Source organism: Paroedura picta, chromosome 13 (assembly GCF_049243985.1).
Source record: "Paroedura picta isolate Pp20150507F chromosome 13, Ppicta_v3.0, whole genome shotgun sequence".
NCBI classification, from domain to species: domain Eukaryota; kingdom Metazoa; phylum Chordata; class Lepidosauria; order Squamata; family Gekkonidae; genus Paroedura; species Paroedura picta.
Window position 1 is genome coordinate 7,838,295 of NC_135381.1, and position 15,175 is coordinate 7,853,469.

The 15,175-nt window shown below is 46.4% G+C and overlaps 1 protein-coding gene across 6 annotated transcripts in view; it reads right to left on the reverse strand.

Annotated features, from left to right (window-relative positions):
* Positions 1-10,696: 10,696 nt before the first annotated feature.
* TANGO2 (transport and golgi organization 2 homolog) overlaps positions 10,697-15,175 on the reverse strand; it is a 74,979-nt gene continuing 70,500 nt past the window's right edge. For all 6 annotated transcript variants that reach the window (XM_077309157.1, XM_077309158.1, XM_077309161.1 and 3 more), the window contains exon 9: positions 10,697-14,101. In XM_077309157.1, coding sequence (XP_077165272.1) covers positions 13,981-14,101 — 121 coding nt within the window. In that variant the 3' untranslated portion in view covers positions 10,697-13,980. The remainder of the gene's footprint in view (positions 14,102-15,175) is intronic.

The window sequence follows — 15,175 nt, forward strand, 5'->3', positions numbered from 1 at the left end:
ACACAACGCTCCTCTTGGCCCCGCCCACAGCTCCCGCGCGGCTCGGCCAATCAGCGGCGAGCCTCGCCTCGCGCGACTTTAATGGAGGGTTTTTGTTTTTTTAATCGAGGCGCGGCGACCAATGGAAGGAGAGAATCGCCGGAGCAAGTGACCAATAGGAGGGGGAACGGGGCGGAGCCGGAAGAGGAGGTGGTGGTCGCTAGGAGATGGTGTTTGAAGAGAGGGAGGTGGGAGGCTGAGGAGCGAGGGGAGGGGTGGTTTCCGGGTTAGGGATTCTGGGGGAGGTGGTGGGCATGATTTGTTTGCTTAAAGGTCGTTCTGCAGGGCTGTCTGGAGCAAAGCAGATTTAGAGTGCAGTGGCATCTTTAAGATCAACGCATCCAGGGGTGATCAAACTATGGCTCTCCAGATGTCCATGGACTACAATTCCCATGATGCTCTGCCAGCTGACAGGGGCTCATGGGAATTGTAGTCCGTGGACATCTGGAGAGCTACAGTTTGGCTGCCCCTGATAGACCTTTCTTAGGCTGGTGGATTGAGAAGAGTAGAACTCTTGAAGAAGGCAAAGTTGGAATCCAGGAGATTCCTGGAAGACCAACCAAGTTTTATTCATAGGATAACCTTTTGTGTCCACACACACGCTTCCTCTGATACCAGTTTAGAGTCAAGTGGCACCTGTGTTGGTCAAAGGTGCTCCTGGGCTCTAAATTTGTTCTGCTGTTTCAGACCAACACTGCAGCCCACTTGAATCTTTCTTCAGATACAAATACCTTCAATTAAACATTGTTGGTCTTCACGCTGCCTCTGAACTCACACTTTGTCTCTACAGTTCTACATCTAAAAAAGTGTGAAATGCGCACAACAGCTTATCCCTTGAATAAAACTTTGCATGTCTTCCAGGTGCCCCTGGACTCAACCTTTATTCTGTCTCTGAAGAAGTGTGCATGCACGCAAAAGCCTATCCCTCAAAACAATGAACAGAGTGACTATTATTCTTCTACACCTGGACACTACCAGACCCCTTTATACAAGTAATTCATGATTGCTATTAATATATACACAAAAAAGAATTCTGCTTGAACTTAGATTGCTCTTTATTGTTGCTCCATTGACTGTATTTGTTTATTATTATTAGCTTTATATAATGAAATGTAATCAACGTTCCACAGGGTAATGAACTCAGTGACACAATAGGTGTCTTATGCAAGCCAAGGGATACAGGGATTAGAATATGCACAATCCCTTCTCTTTCGGGAGAAGTAGGTTTTCAAAATGATTCCAATCTAATTGCTGGCCTCTGCTGGAATCAGTGCTCACCCCTCGCATGAATATGTGGCCTGGGAAATTAAGAAAGCTTTTGAATCACTGCTTTTCCAGCAACTTTTCCAGTCGATGGTCAGGATGCAAAGAGGTGGCATAACACAGCTGCTAAGGGGATGGAGCTGCCACTGAGGGCCATTCAGCTTCAACCTCTGTCTCTGCAATACAGGGAAAAAATGAACAAACCGTACAGGGTTACTGCTGGACCAAGTGTGTCAAGTGCTTTAAACCCCCCAAAGCCCCATATAAATGCTAATTGTTGTTATTATTATCAGCACCATGCACCCAAGGAGTCTTGGAGATTACTTTTTCTGAAACAGTCTTTCTCCCTTCTGTACAGCAAATTGCTTTTGAAATTGGGGGGGGGGAATAATCTGTAATATGACGCTTCACACTGGGGTGGAGGTCTGCCATAGTGTGTGTTGGAGGGAAGGGGGGAACCCAGCTACAGTAAATGTGAAATATCCAGCAGGATGCATAGAATCATAGAATCATAGAGTTGAAAGGGACCTGATGGGTCGTCTAGTCCAACCCGCTGCACTATGCAGAACACTCACATCCCAATCGCTCATCTATTTTAACCTGCCACCCCTTTGAGCCTTCAGCCTCTCTGTCAGATGGCTATCTAGCCTCTGTTTAAAAATTTCCAAAGATGGAGAACCCACCAGGAGTCCTTGGAAAAATAAACCAGAGTTTTGGAGGCAGCTTAAAGACTAATTTTATTTGAATACAAGTGTTCAAGGATTACAGTTCACTTCTTCAGAGAGCCAGTGTGGCATAGTGGTTAAGAGTGTTGGAAGACTCGAGTTTGAATCTCCACTTGTGCCATGGAAGCTTGCTGGGTAACCTGGAGCCAGTCACAGTCTCCTAAGCTATCCTAGCTAAGGAGAAGTGCAGAGTCTTACATCTGGGTCACAAAAATTAGAAACCTGCATACTGGATGAGAGATACACTCCTGGGTAGTAGTTTGTGTGAATACCTTGGGGTATTTGGGGACTGTAAGCTAAGCAGACAGTGTGATGTGGCAGTAAAGAAGGCAAATGCAGTCTTGGGTTGTATCAAGAGAGGCATCACATCCAAATCTCAAGATGACATAGTCCCATTGTATACATAGGTTAGACCCCCCACCTGTAGTAGTGTGCAGTTATGGAGGCCTCAGTTTTAAAAGGATGTGGACAAAATGGAGAGAGTGCAGAAGAGAGCGAGAAGGATGATCTGGGATCTGGGGACCAAGCCCTAGGAGGAGAGGCTGAAGGACTTGGGAATGTTTAGCCTGGAGAAGAGGAAGTTGAGAGGGGACAGAATGGCTCTCTTGAAGTATCTGAAAGGTTGTCACTCAGAGGAGGACAGGGGAAAGTTCCTGTTGGCAGCAGAGGATGGGACCTGAAGTAATGGATTTAATGATATTGGCTAGATATCACAACATTTTTTTTCACACTCTGAGTAGTTGAGTCATGGACTGCCTAAGGAGGTGGTGAGCTCCTCCTCACTGGAAGTCTTCAAGCAGCGGCTGGACAGATGCTTCTCCTGGATGCTTGAGGGTGATCCCGCATTGAGCAGGGGGTGAGACTAGATGGCCTGTATGGCCTCTTCTAACTCAATGATACCTCACAAGTTACTTGTACAGGTAAAATGATAGAGGAAAATGAAGTAAGCGACTTTGGATCCCCATAAATTCAGAAGCATCTGAAAAAGTGACCTCTACTTAGGATGGACAACTCTGGGTTGGAAAATTCCAGGGGATTCAAGAGCAAACTCTGGGGAAGGTTGGGTTTAAAAAGGAGAAGGACCCCTCTTCTGGGTATAATACCAGAAGTCCACCCTCCAAATTGTGCCATTTTTTTCTAGGGAACTCATCTGTGGATCCCTGGTTGGGAATCCCTGGGGTAGAGGAATGTACTTGTCCCATCTCCTTGAACAGGGGTAGTCAAACTGCGGCCCTCCAGATGTCCATGGACTACAATTCCCAGGAGCCCCCTGCCAGCGAATGCTGGCAGGGGGGTCATGGGAATTGTAGTCCATGGACATCTAGAGGGCTGCAGTTTTACCCCTGTCCTTGAACGTACCAACACTATTCAAAGATGGATATTTCTTTGGAGGCTCCAGTTCTCCAAGAGAGATGACGACAGAAATATCAGTGCGATCCTCAGTTGACCTCAAGAAATTACGACGCCTGTCGACTCGAGTAAGAAAGCAGAAGTTTGCTCGGTGGAAAATGACAAGGAGACTCCAGGGCCATGCCCAGGTTGATCTATTCCTGTCGAACAGAGCCGCTTACCTGGAATGGGAAATAATGAAAGGAGACAGAAGCTGTGGATTTCATGCTCGAGGGAAATTTCCAGGTCTGCGCTTGGCATTCACTCTGAGTTGGGTGTTTGGCAGCTGCGTTGCTGTGGAAGACAAGTTTTTATGAAAAGATGGTTTCATTTATTCAAAACTGTCCTACATCTGTACACACATGCAACACGTTTGGTCTAAGAATGGGGAGGCAACCCCCCCCCCTACCCTCCAAAAAAAACACCTACTTCAGGACAAGTCCATAAAGCTACCTGAGTCTTCTACCAAAAAATCCATTAAAAAGAAAAGAAACACTGAGCATAGTCAAAAACTGTGTCGGGAAATTTACAGAAATTCTAAAAAATACAGGTTACAATTCAGGCAATAGAACAGAAGAATAGAATCATAGAATCATAGAGTTGGGAGGGGCCAGACAGGCCATCTAGTCCAACCCCCTGCTCAATGCAGGATCAGCCTGAATTAACCCTTTATCTGCTGCAAATTATATACATCTATATCCAGGTTCTCCCTGTTCCCCATCTTCTAGTAATAATAATGTTTATTTTCATAGCCTGCCCTTCCCAGTTGACTCAGGGCAGGTAACAACAGGATTCAAACAATTAATTTTACATTAATAAACAACCTTTTTGAACATATAAATTACATCAATTAAATTATATTAACTATAATTCATACACCACCTTCTTAACCTTATAGAGGTTCTTATCAATTCCACATGTCCAAATGAAGGAGGAGGAGGAGGTTGGGTTCTATAACCACTTTTCACTGCCTCAAGGAGTCTCAAAGCGGCTTACAATCACCTTCCCTTCCTCTCCCCCCAGCAGGAACCCTGTGAGGTGAGGCCGAGAGAGCTCTGACAGGGCTGCTCTGTGAGAACAGTACTATCAGGGTTGTGACTAGCCCAAGGTCACTCAACTGTCTGCATGTGGAAGAGCAGAGAAACAAACTCAGCTTGTCAGATTAGAAGCCGCCCCTCTTAACCACTTAACCACTACACTACACTGGTTCTCAGTTGAACCAGTTGCACGGCTCTAAGTGCTTCCAAGGTCTTGCAAGAGACTTCCGTTTTGTTTAAAGGTTAATTTGGAAAAGTGGCAAAAATGTCCATCTGCCTCCTCAGTTTGGGACTGCCCTCCTCAGCTAGCACTAGTCCCCGTCCCTTACAACAGATAGCACTACCTGGGCAGGAAGACATTACAAGACAAGGAGGACTTCCGTCATAATGATCAGATCTTGCTCTATGGCAGGGGTGGTCAAACTGTGGCCCTCCAGATGTCCATGGACTACAATTCCCAGGAGCCCTTGCCAGCATTCGCCAGCGAATGCTGGCAAGGGCTCCTAGGAATTGTAGTCCATGGACATCTGGAGGGCCACAGTTTGACCACCCCTGCTCTATGGAACAGTCAAATATTTCCTCACGGAAGGCAACCCTCATTAATCCAAGCTGAACCGTTGGTGGTGCTATTGCACCAGAAAGAAAGAAAAAAAACGGGCTCTCCTCGCTCTGCAAAACAATAATCTTTGGGTTGTTTTTATTTAAAGATCTTCTCCTCCGAAAAATATACGGCTCCATAAAACTGGCTCAACAGTGAGAAACAAAGCCACCATTAATAGTTACAATAAGGTAGATAACTCAATTAAAAAAAATAGAGGCGGGTTTTCAAAACACCAGTTCTGCCTTCTCCTTCCACCCCACTCTTCATTAACCATGTTGTTTTGCCTTCCTTCTTTGCTTGTCAACCCAGAGACACATCCCCAGTTCTCCTGGGCTCACCCTGGGGTCTGAAGCGCTTCCCACCACATAATCCCTCTGGAGTGGGGAATTCCTGGGGATTTTCAAGAAGGAACCGGGGGAGGGTGGGATTTGGAAAGAGAGCAAGGGATGATGTCATCTCTTTCACCTTCCCAAACAGGGAGCTGTCATCTATTTCACCTTCACATGCCATTTTCTCCGGGGACCTTGTTAGATCCGGGTGGGTTCATTGACCAAGACCCATTCTGCACACATAGGATAATGAACTCTCTATGTGCTTTGGCAGCTGGGTTTTCCTGTGCAGAACAGGATAATCTACTTCTAAAGTGCATTGAAAGTGCATCATGTATTGTATGCAGAATAGGGACGCTGGGAGTTCATTTCAGCTCTTTACTGTGACCCCAACATGATCCTACAAGAAACAAAGCCGAACCAAAGAAACCCACAACCAACCCCAATTTACATAGACAAGCCCAACAATTGATCTCCCCTCCTGTGTGTGCTATTGGTCAAGTTTCACTTTAAACTGACTGGATCCTGCAGACGGGATCCAGCCCAGCCGCACATTGCTCAGTTACAGTGCAGGCTTACGACCCTGCCTCGGACCTCAAGGTTGGTCCTCGGCAGAACTAGACACAGCAGACCTGAGCTCTATAGCTGGAGATGAGTCGAAATGCTGGGAGACTTCCAGCCACCACCTGGAGATTGGCAGCCTCAGCCCAGCCTCTCCACATTGCTGGGACAGGCCTGATTTTGTTTCTGATTTTGAACCAACGTCTGATTTTTAAACAAAATTTACTCACCCCACTTTGGATCTTTGGAAGTTGCATTAAAAATCCATCCGGGTGTACTGGCAGGGTTGTCCTATTTTTTAAAATTCAGTCCGCTGTCTCTTGAGGGTCTCCAGAAGTTAAATCTCTGAAGGGGGGTGGGGACTCCTGCACCATCTTTCTCAGGTGTGCTCCAAAGGTGCTTGTGCAGTGCTCATTCTGCTATTTTATCTACAGAGGTGGTTGCGGTATATTTTGGAACTCTTGTGAAGATGTGATGGGCCAGTTGTGCTTTCTGAATGCATCTTGCATCAAAAAGAAAAATGTTGTTTGATCTTTTACGTCTGTGTAGGATACGCTCCCCCCCCCCCACCAGCCAATGAGCACAGCTATACAGCAGGCAGAGTCCGGGGGAGGGAGAGAGAAAGAGAGAGCTGGTGAGAAAATAAGGATGTGAGAAGCATATGCCTATTTTTATTTGTTGCATTTGACACCCACATTCTCTTGTAGAGAACCAATGTATGAGCCTCATAGCAAACAGATCCCCATTACAGAAACAATTTTAAATTTCCTGGCCAGGAAATTGACTTATAGAACTGGCTAGCAGCTTGAAGTAGTGGTTAAGAGTAGCACCTTCCAATCCGGCAAGCTGGCTCCTGGTATTCCCCAATGCAAAGCTGACTCAAGTTATGGTCTCTCCATCTTTGGTCTCTCCATCTTTGGGCCCTTGCAAGAGACAGAGGGGCTAGGATATGAACCTGGAATTCCACAATAAAATATCACAACTTAATTCTAGTGTCGGGACACCTTATCCAGGCCCAATGACTCGCATTACCCTTGCCTATCTGGGTGCCAATCCATACACTTCCCCCCTCCTCCTCATTTCAACTATAATTCTGAGGGCAACTAAATCTCAGTCCCTCTGTCTATGCATATCTATATATTTAACACAAGGATTTTCTGTCCTTCCCGGGAAGCTGCAGAGATGATGTTTGTTGTTTTGTTTTTCACATTTTCTATGTCGCTTCCCTTCCCTTCCCTGGTGCATCCCACTCCTTCCCATGCTAACGAAAGCCAAAAATCAATTATTGAATGCGTTCGGCGCATACTGTGAATCCACACCGTAGGAAGTTTCAGAGAGCATGCTGCTGGTGATCTCAGAGCCCTGTCTGAAGATGGCTGGTTTTCATTCGATAAAATGGAAGCTGAAAGTCGCACGCACACACACACACGCGCACCCCGTTGTGCGCCCCTTCCTTCCATTAGCAGGTGCCCCTAAAAATGGATATTCCCCTCCCGCATCAGCCATAGTGCTCCTGACTGCAGTTTACCCCCGGCCTGGCTTACAGAATTCGCGGCAGCCTCTTTTTGCTTTCCCCCCTTTATTGGATGAGAGGCTCTCTATTGCGGCTGGAGATGAAGGTCCCTTCAAGTTGAAATATTTTATTCATATGCTGGCTCGCTGGGATGGTGTGGAGATGCGAGAAGGAACTGCGGTCCCTGTATCTTATCTTGGCAACTGCGAGGAGCTTACCTGGCCTGTGAAAGGGAGAGAATGACAAGTCGAGTGGAAAAACGTCAGGAATGGCGTGAGGTTTGGTCAGGATGAGCATGATATCATGTGGACACTCCCCTTTAATCCAGGGACCTTCTATGCAAGGAATAATCCCTGACCAGAAGCAGCTTTATGTATTTACTAGGGGCTAAGCTCATTGCATTCAGGAACGCAATGGGTGCTAGATTAGGGGGTGGGGTGGAGGAACTCTGTGGACAGCCTCCCCCTCGCCCCAGGATCTGGAAAGGCTGCAGGCTGGAGGCCCCTGGGAAGGAAACGCACCGGCAGGGGCAGCTCTCACGCAGCAGGGATCTGCAGCCTCCGAGCCTCAGAGGGAAGTGGAAGGAGGAGGGGGGTGGTCAGGGGTGGGGGACGGAAGGCGATTGGCTGGCTGATGGACAGACAGGCAAGCCGGTTGGAGGAGGAGGCCCTCAGGGGCGGGACAGCCGCCCTGAGTGGGTGTTAAGCGCTGAGTGGCCCTTAAGCCACGAGACATGCTCGTTCTCCAAGCCCTTACCAGAAATATATTGTGTGGAACAGATTTAGAAGACAGATTTAGATCACTAGATACCCTGCCTTGACCAGGATGGCCCAGGCTAAATAGACCTTGTCAAATCTTGGAAACTAAGCAGGGCTAGCCCTGGTTAGTTTTTGGATGGGAGACCACCCAGGAAGTTGAGTTATTCATTTATTTATTGCTATATGTCGAGGAAGGCAATGGCAACCACCTCTGTTCATTTCTTGCCTTGAAACCCTTGTGGGGTTGCCAGAAGTTAGCTCCAACTTGGTGGCTCTTTCCACCATCATAGATACCCTACCGTAGGCTTTCTCAACCAGTGTTTCTTGATAGCCCTGGAAGGGTTTCCCAAATGGGTGGAAGTTCATTTTTTTAAAATATATTTTAAAAATTTGGTAAACATTTATCGGGGGGAGGATATGAGCATATATGGTCATGCTGACCTAGTCCCCCTCCCAAAATGTCGATTGATGGGCCTGGGAACGGAAGAGGTCCCGGAGGGGCATGTCCATAGCTCTGCTTCCCAACCAGATTCTCTACGGTCTTTTGCTGTGCTCAAGACATACATGTGCAAAGTGTAAGGAGGAAAAGCATGCTCTTCTCCCCTCTGGGCTGCATCAAAACCCTGTTTAGATGTTTAAATACTGCATGAACCTTCGGCTGTGATTCTGTAACGACTGGCACACATTCCCTTCAGGCACCCTCTCCTATGCTGTTCCTCGGTCTCCTTTCTGAAACAAATGAAAACTCTTTCATTCTGCCAGGCATCTGGGATTTAATTGGAAGCGTGCTTTTACGGCTGCTGTGCTTTTGAAATGTGCCCAATTACTTACCAAATTTCTATGCCACCTTTTAACCCAAGCCGTGTTCCAGCATAACGCAATTTGCAGATACAATACACACTAAAATGATTTAAAAGATGAGTAAAACATTATAGATAGCACCTCCGCTGGGCCAAAAGACATCAGGAAAGGGGTGTAAGGGAGAGCTCAACCTCTCCCTTCCATACCACAGACTCTGATACAACCTCCCCCCCCCCCAGTATCTGTAGACATTTAAAGAGAGGAGATAGGCATGTGCAGATATAGTCAATCCGAAAATATACTTGAAAACACCTTATCTGTATTTCTGGAGTATCTCCAGATCCAAATATACATCAGAGAATCTTTGCCAAAGCTGGCAAATCTGGCTCCAAATCTGCCCAAGGCTATTTGAGTATATCCAGAACAAGCAATTTAAACTTTAAAGCTTTCCAAGGCAGCTTTCTCCCAAGGCAAGGAGGCAGGTTTCAGAGGCAAGCAGAAATACATGTTAGGGAGATATTAGCATGTGTATTTGTGGGAATCCGTGTCTTACAGAGAATTTGGCTAAGTGCTATTGGATTTGTGCTGCCACATTGGCCTCAGGTTCTGCTGGGCTTCAGGGCATTGCCATGGGTTCTGCCGAGGTTGCAAAGGGGCATTCATTCCAGTCTCAGTGCGGTTCATCTTGTTCCAAGGACTGTCATTCCATTCTGGGAGCTGCCATTCCAGGCCCAGAACATTTCTACAAATTCCAGGGATTGTCGTTCTACTCTGTAGGCTGTCACTCCAGTTCTAGAGCACTGAATCCAGTCCCAAGTGCCTTCGTTCCACTGTGGGGGCTGCTAGGTTCATCAAAGAACTTGGGTCCAGAGAACGTTGTTTCCAATCCATTCCACGTTTTCATTGTAACTGTTGTGTGTTGTAATGTATTTCAACAGGGCCAGTGGAAGTCAACTGGCATTCTTGGCCCCCATTGTATCCAATGGGCATTCCAACACCTTCCGGTTGTCCTTAATGTCATTTGATTTATTACATACCTCCTTGTTAAATCAGTTTGGCAGGGATTCTCTGCTTCGACACTGGTGGTTAGGCTTGGCACATTGCCTCATTGCTCTGCACTGGTTCTTGGGGCTTGTTTGTTCAATCTGCTTTGACAGGCTTTTGGCCAGGGGTCACTTTCCTTGCTCTTGTGGTCTCTGGCTGTCCTTTGCCTTGGAGAAAGCATGGCATTCCCCTCCCCTACAGCAAGCAATGGAGCGATTGGGGACATTTTGTTCAGAGGTCCATAAAACTGAACCTCTTGGCCCAATTCAACTGAAATTTGGGGGTTATTTAAAGGGCAGGCACCAGCAGCTCCGTGCGATTTTCGTGCCATTTGATCAAAACCGGTCCCTCTAGCCTTCCAGAAGGATTTCCCATGGGGAATGATATTAAAATCCCCCAAAGAGAAACAGTTCTGAGTACCAAAACAAAATTCGGAACCTGAGAAAACCATGCTCACCGATATTTGTTGGCTCCCTGATATCCAGATCTAACAAATACCGACCCCCCCCCCTCCGCCCGAGCTGCACATCTCTAAGGGGAAATCTCATTGCAGAGCTTCAGTTTCTTCAGTTTGCTTACAATGGTTTGCAAATGGCATTCGACCCCAAATTAAATAAGCAACTGTGAATACAGGAATGCTGGTTGAACAGTTTATTGACCGCATTCGCGTACAGACGTAAGTGACAAAATATAAAACGACCCTTAAAAGGAAAGTGGAAATGGCTTTTCAAATCTCCCTCTATGTCTGTAAACCATAGAACTCCACCACTGGTTATCGAGAACAGCTGTTCACTTCAGGCAGGCGGTCAAAAGCCGTGGCAACCAACAGCGTGCTTCGGAGTTCTAAGTCCGCGTCTATTGTTTAAATACATTACAAAAATAAAAATAATTCTCCTACAAAGTTCAACATGTGCCACATTTAATGTTTGCATTGCCAGTGCTCTGCAAGGAATTAAGATTTGCATTGAAAACACGCCACCGTACGAAATTCATCAGACACAGTAGGTTAGTATAGGCCAGGCTTTCTCAACCAAGGTTTCTTGGGGGGCCTGGAAGGGTTTCCCAAATGGGTAGGAGTCAGTTAATTTTTGATATATTTTTAAAAATTGGTTAAGCGTTTACTAGGTGATATAACCATGTATGGTCAGGTTAACCTGCCCCCCCCCCAAAAAAAACAAAATCCAATGATAGGCCTGAAGGGGTCCCCGGGGGGGAATGCTCACAGCTAGGCCTCCCAAGCATATTCTGCACGATCGATTTCTTTTGGATTTGGGAATTCTCTAAGCCTGAAGGATGTTTCAGGGGTTTCTCAATGGCAAAAAGGATGAGAAAGGCTGGGTTTAGATTGTACCCCTTCAGGCTGCAGGTGTGGGATCGAGTGGTGGAATTGTCCCTGGTGTCAAATTAATGAGAAACACAGAGTTCCTTGCACACTGAAAACAAAAGTGTCAGGGAGAATCCTGGGCCTGGAATCATCTCACTGACCTGCTATGCTTTGAGCATGCAGGGAGTTTGTTTTCAAAATGTTTATTTCTGAGGTCCTGAGGCCACTTGCGTCACATCAGAACCTCAAAAAACAAATAATAATAACAAATTAATGCCAACATTGAGAGGCAGAATCCCAGACATCTGACCCAGCTCTTCCATACTGGAGTGGGGCAGCCCAACTAACAATGGATTGGGTACGAGTCTGCCCATTGTGTGTATTCTTGTCTCCCGGTGGGGCTACAAGAAAAGCTTTTCAGTTTGTTGTAAGGTGAATACTAAGAAAACACTTTTTAAAAACCCGCTGTTTCGGAAAGTGTGTGTAGAATCTTCACTTCTAAGGCTGTCAGCCAAGCAGGGTCAGCTTTGGGTTAGTACTTGGACCGAAGTCCAGAGCTGTTATGCAGAAACAGACGATGGTACAGTGCCACTGTTGGCCTTTTGCCTTGAAAATCCTACAGCCGAGGTGTCAAAACTGTGGCTCTCCAGATGTCCATGGACTACAATTACCATGAGCCCCTGCCAATCGGCCATATTTTGAGGGGAAAGCTCATTGAGCTTGCCCGCTCAAAGTGTTCCCCACTTCACCTTATGGGTTTCCAAAAATTTTCCCCCTGGAAATGAGAGGTAGATTTCAAAGAGAAGTGTGATCTCAGTTAAAGCACTGCTGAATTCCTGTATTTTTTGAAAGATATGTGCATTGAAACTCTAAACTAGCGTTTGGTCAAAGTGATCGAAACCCCAGAATCTTGCCTTCCGCAGGTCGCTTGATCACCCCCATAATATTGAAGCCTCCCTGATATAAAAATATATAGCTGAGCCATGTCAGGCATACATACCCCCCCCCCCCCCCGACACTGTTTTCGGGGCTCCAATAGGCCTCCTATCGATTTCTTATTTAGGAAAAAAAAAAACAAAAGATTTTTTCAAATTACACCAACAGACGTAGTGACAAAAGGTTCTACGTAATCCGGACAACCCTGAATTGGAAAGAGGAGAATGTTATTAAGGAGAATGTTATTCTTCTCTGCACAATGTTGCTAGGTGCATTAAACAGTTCAAAAAGATGGCTTCTCAGGGATGCTTCACCCACAATGCTTCTCATACCTTCCATGTCAGAGAATACGGCTGGGCCTGTCACTTGGAAAGAGGGGTGCAAAGGGGAAAGGGTTGCGAAGGTCAAGAATGGCCTGCTGTTGATCTAGCAAATGCGTCCCTGAAGAAAACGGCCCATCTATTCTCATCCCCCACTAACAGACAGACGCAAGAAGTTGTATTGTGCGGAATCAAACCACAGCTCCATCAGCGATGGTACAGTCCCCCCAGACTGGCTGTGGCTCTCCCGGATCTTAGGCAGAGGTTTTTCCCAACACCTACTATCTGGTGGGAGGAAGCGTGCGTGTTCACGAAAGCTTACCCCTTGGACAAAATTCTATTGGTCTAAAAGGAGCCATTGGACTCAAACTTTGTTCTACCCGGTTCTTGGAACTGGAGATGCCGGGGACAGAACCTGGGACCTCCTGCATGCCAACCAGAGGCTCTACCACTGATCCCTCCCTCCTCTAGAAGAAGAGTTGATTCTTATATGCCACTTTTCTCTACCCGAAGGAGGCTCAAAGCTGTTGGCTTTGTGCCATTTTCCTTCCACCTGCAGAAATCCTCTTTGTTATCAACCCCCCCCCCCCCGGTTTTTAAGACTCTTTTAAACCTTAAAAATCAGAAAGGACAGAGAGTGATTTCCCAGAGATTCTTATTTAAAAGTTTGTCTCTCCCCCCACCCCACCCCCCAAAAAGGAGGTTGGTTAAGTCTAAAAATTTCCATGATTGATCAAAACACTGACAGGATGTTGGCCAAAAAGAAATTTTAGGTGGCGAGTCAAAAAAGACGGTTGCACGGGGAGAAAAGTGCCACAGAGCTCCAGCGCAAGGGTAGAGTTCCACGTGAGCGGGAGCTTCTTCGCTCATTTCAAGGTCACAATCTGCTTGGGGTGTCAAAAGGAGGCCAATGCCCCCCAAATGCCAAAATGAACGCCAAGTTCCTGCTCAGCAGATCAATATTGATTTCTTTTAAAAACGCACACTGTAATTCAATATTGATTTCTTTTGAAAACGCACACTGTAGCCTGGCTGAAGGAAAAAAAAATCATGACAATCATCTCCACACCATCATCGCTCCAGGTAAGTTTGTAACGTGGTACAGTCTTTTTGGAAAGTTTAACGCAGCAACCGCTGCAAGGCCTGGTCTCTACGAAGAGCCATGTTCTCCCGCCCCCCCCTTTCCAATCTGTTTTGGCTTTTGTGCAAAAAGGTTTCAGTGGTTGCTAGGGTATGCGATAGCAACGGTGAGCGTCCGCTCTCCGAAACCCGTTTCCGCCCCGACTTCAATAGCATCCTCTCGTCCCCTTTTCTTGTGATCCGTTCAAACGGAAAACCTGTTAAACCTGCAGTTTGAACTGATAGGTGCTCGTTTTCCATTGGTCAACGTCTGCGTTCAGCATGGTGCGCTCGGTGAAGGTGACGTGGCCTTGGCCATCGACGAGGATGACGGTGTTTGTCCTGAAAGCAAACCAACAAAAAACCCAGATAAAAAAAATTAAATTAAGCCAAAGTTACCAACAAAACAGTTTTAGAGAGGAGCAAACCAACTATGTCAGGGGTAGTCAAACTGCGGCCCTCCAGATGTCCATGGACTACAATTCCCAGGAGCCCCTGCCAGCGAAGGCAAGATATTACGGCTGAAGCTCAGTGACTTTGGACACATCATGCGGTCAAACTCGCTAGAAAAATCATTAATGCTCGGCATGGTCAGCGGCAAAAGGAAACGTGGTCGCCAGAGGATCCGCTGGCTCGACACAAGCAAAGCCGACACAGGGATGACCATGAACCAACTAAAAGAAGCAGTCAGAGAAAGGGGCACATGGCGAAGACTTTCCTATAGAATCACCGAGGGTCGGACACGACTGAACAGATGACAACAGCATCACCGTTCTCATCTAGTTGTGTTCTCTTTTTAGCACCTCTTTCCTGGAGCCTTTCTTCTTAATCTTCAATGCACATTGTACCGAGAAAAATAAGACAGAGGAAACACACCCCCTCTGAACACGCTACGGTCAAGGACGAAGAAGAGGCGAGAGCTATTCTGTTTTGTGCTGCCGAATCCAGACCTTTCTGACTCTGCCTTGCTTCTGAAATGATTGATTCAGGAAGTGCGCTATGCGTCTGGCTGATGAATAATGTTAAAAAGACAGAGAGAGAAGTCAGAGGGCAAAGCTTCATGGAATTATGCAGGAGATGAGGAACAAGGATGGAACAAGCCGTTTCTTTCATAATGTTAGAACTCAGGGGCACGTGGCGAAGCTGACAGGCAATAATACAGAGGACGTGCAAAGGGAAGTGCTTCTTTACTCAAGGAGTAATTAAATTGTGGAATCTTCTGCCAGTGGACCTTAAAGAATAAATGGCCTTCAAGGGGGATAGGTCCATCAGTGGCTAGTATTAAAGAGAACAAATTTAAAAGAAGAGCTGGTTTTCATACCTGGGTTTTCTCTATTTATTTAGTTTTTTTTGAGTTCTATACAGCCGCTCTTGGTTGACTCACGGTGGTTTACAATAAAATAATAAAAACACAGT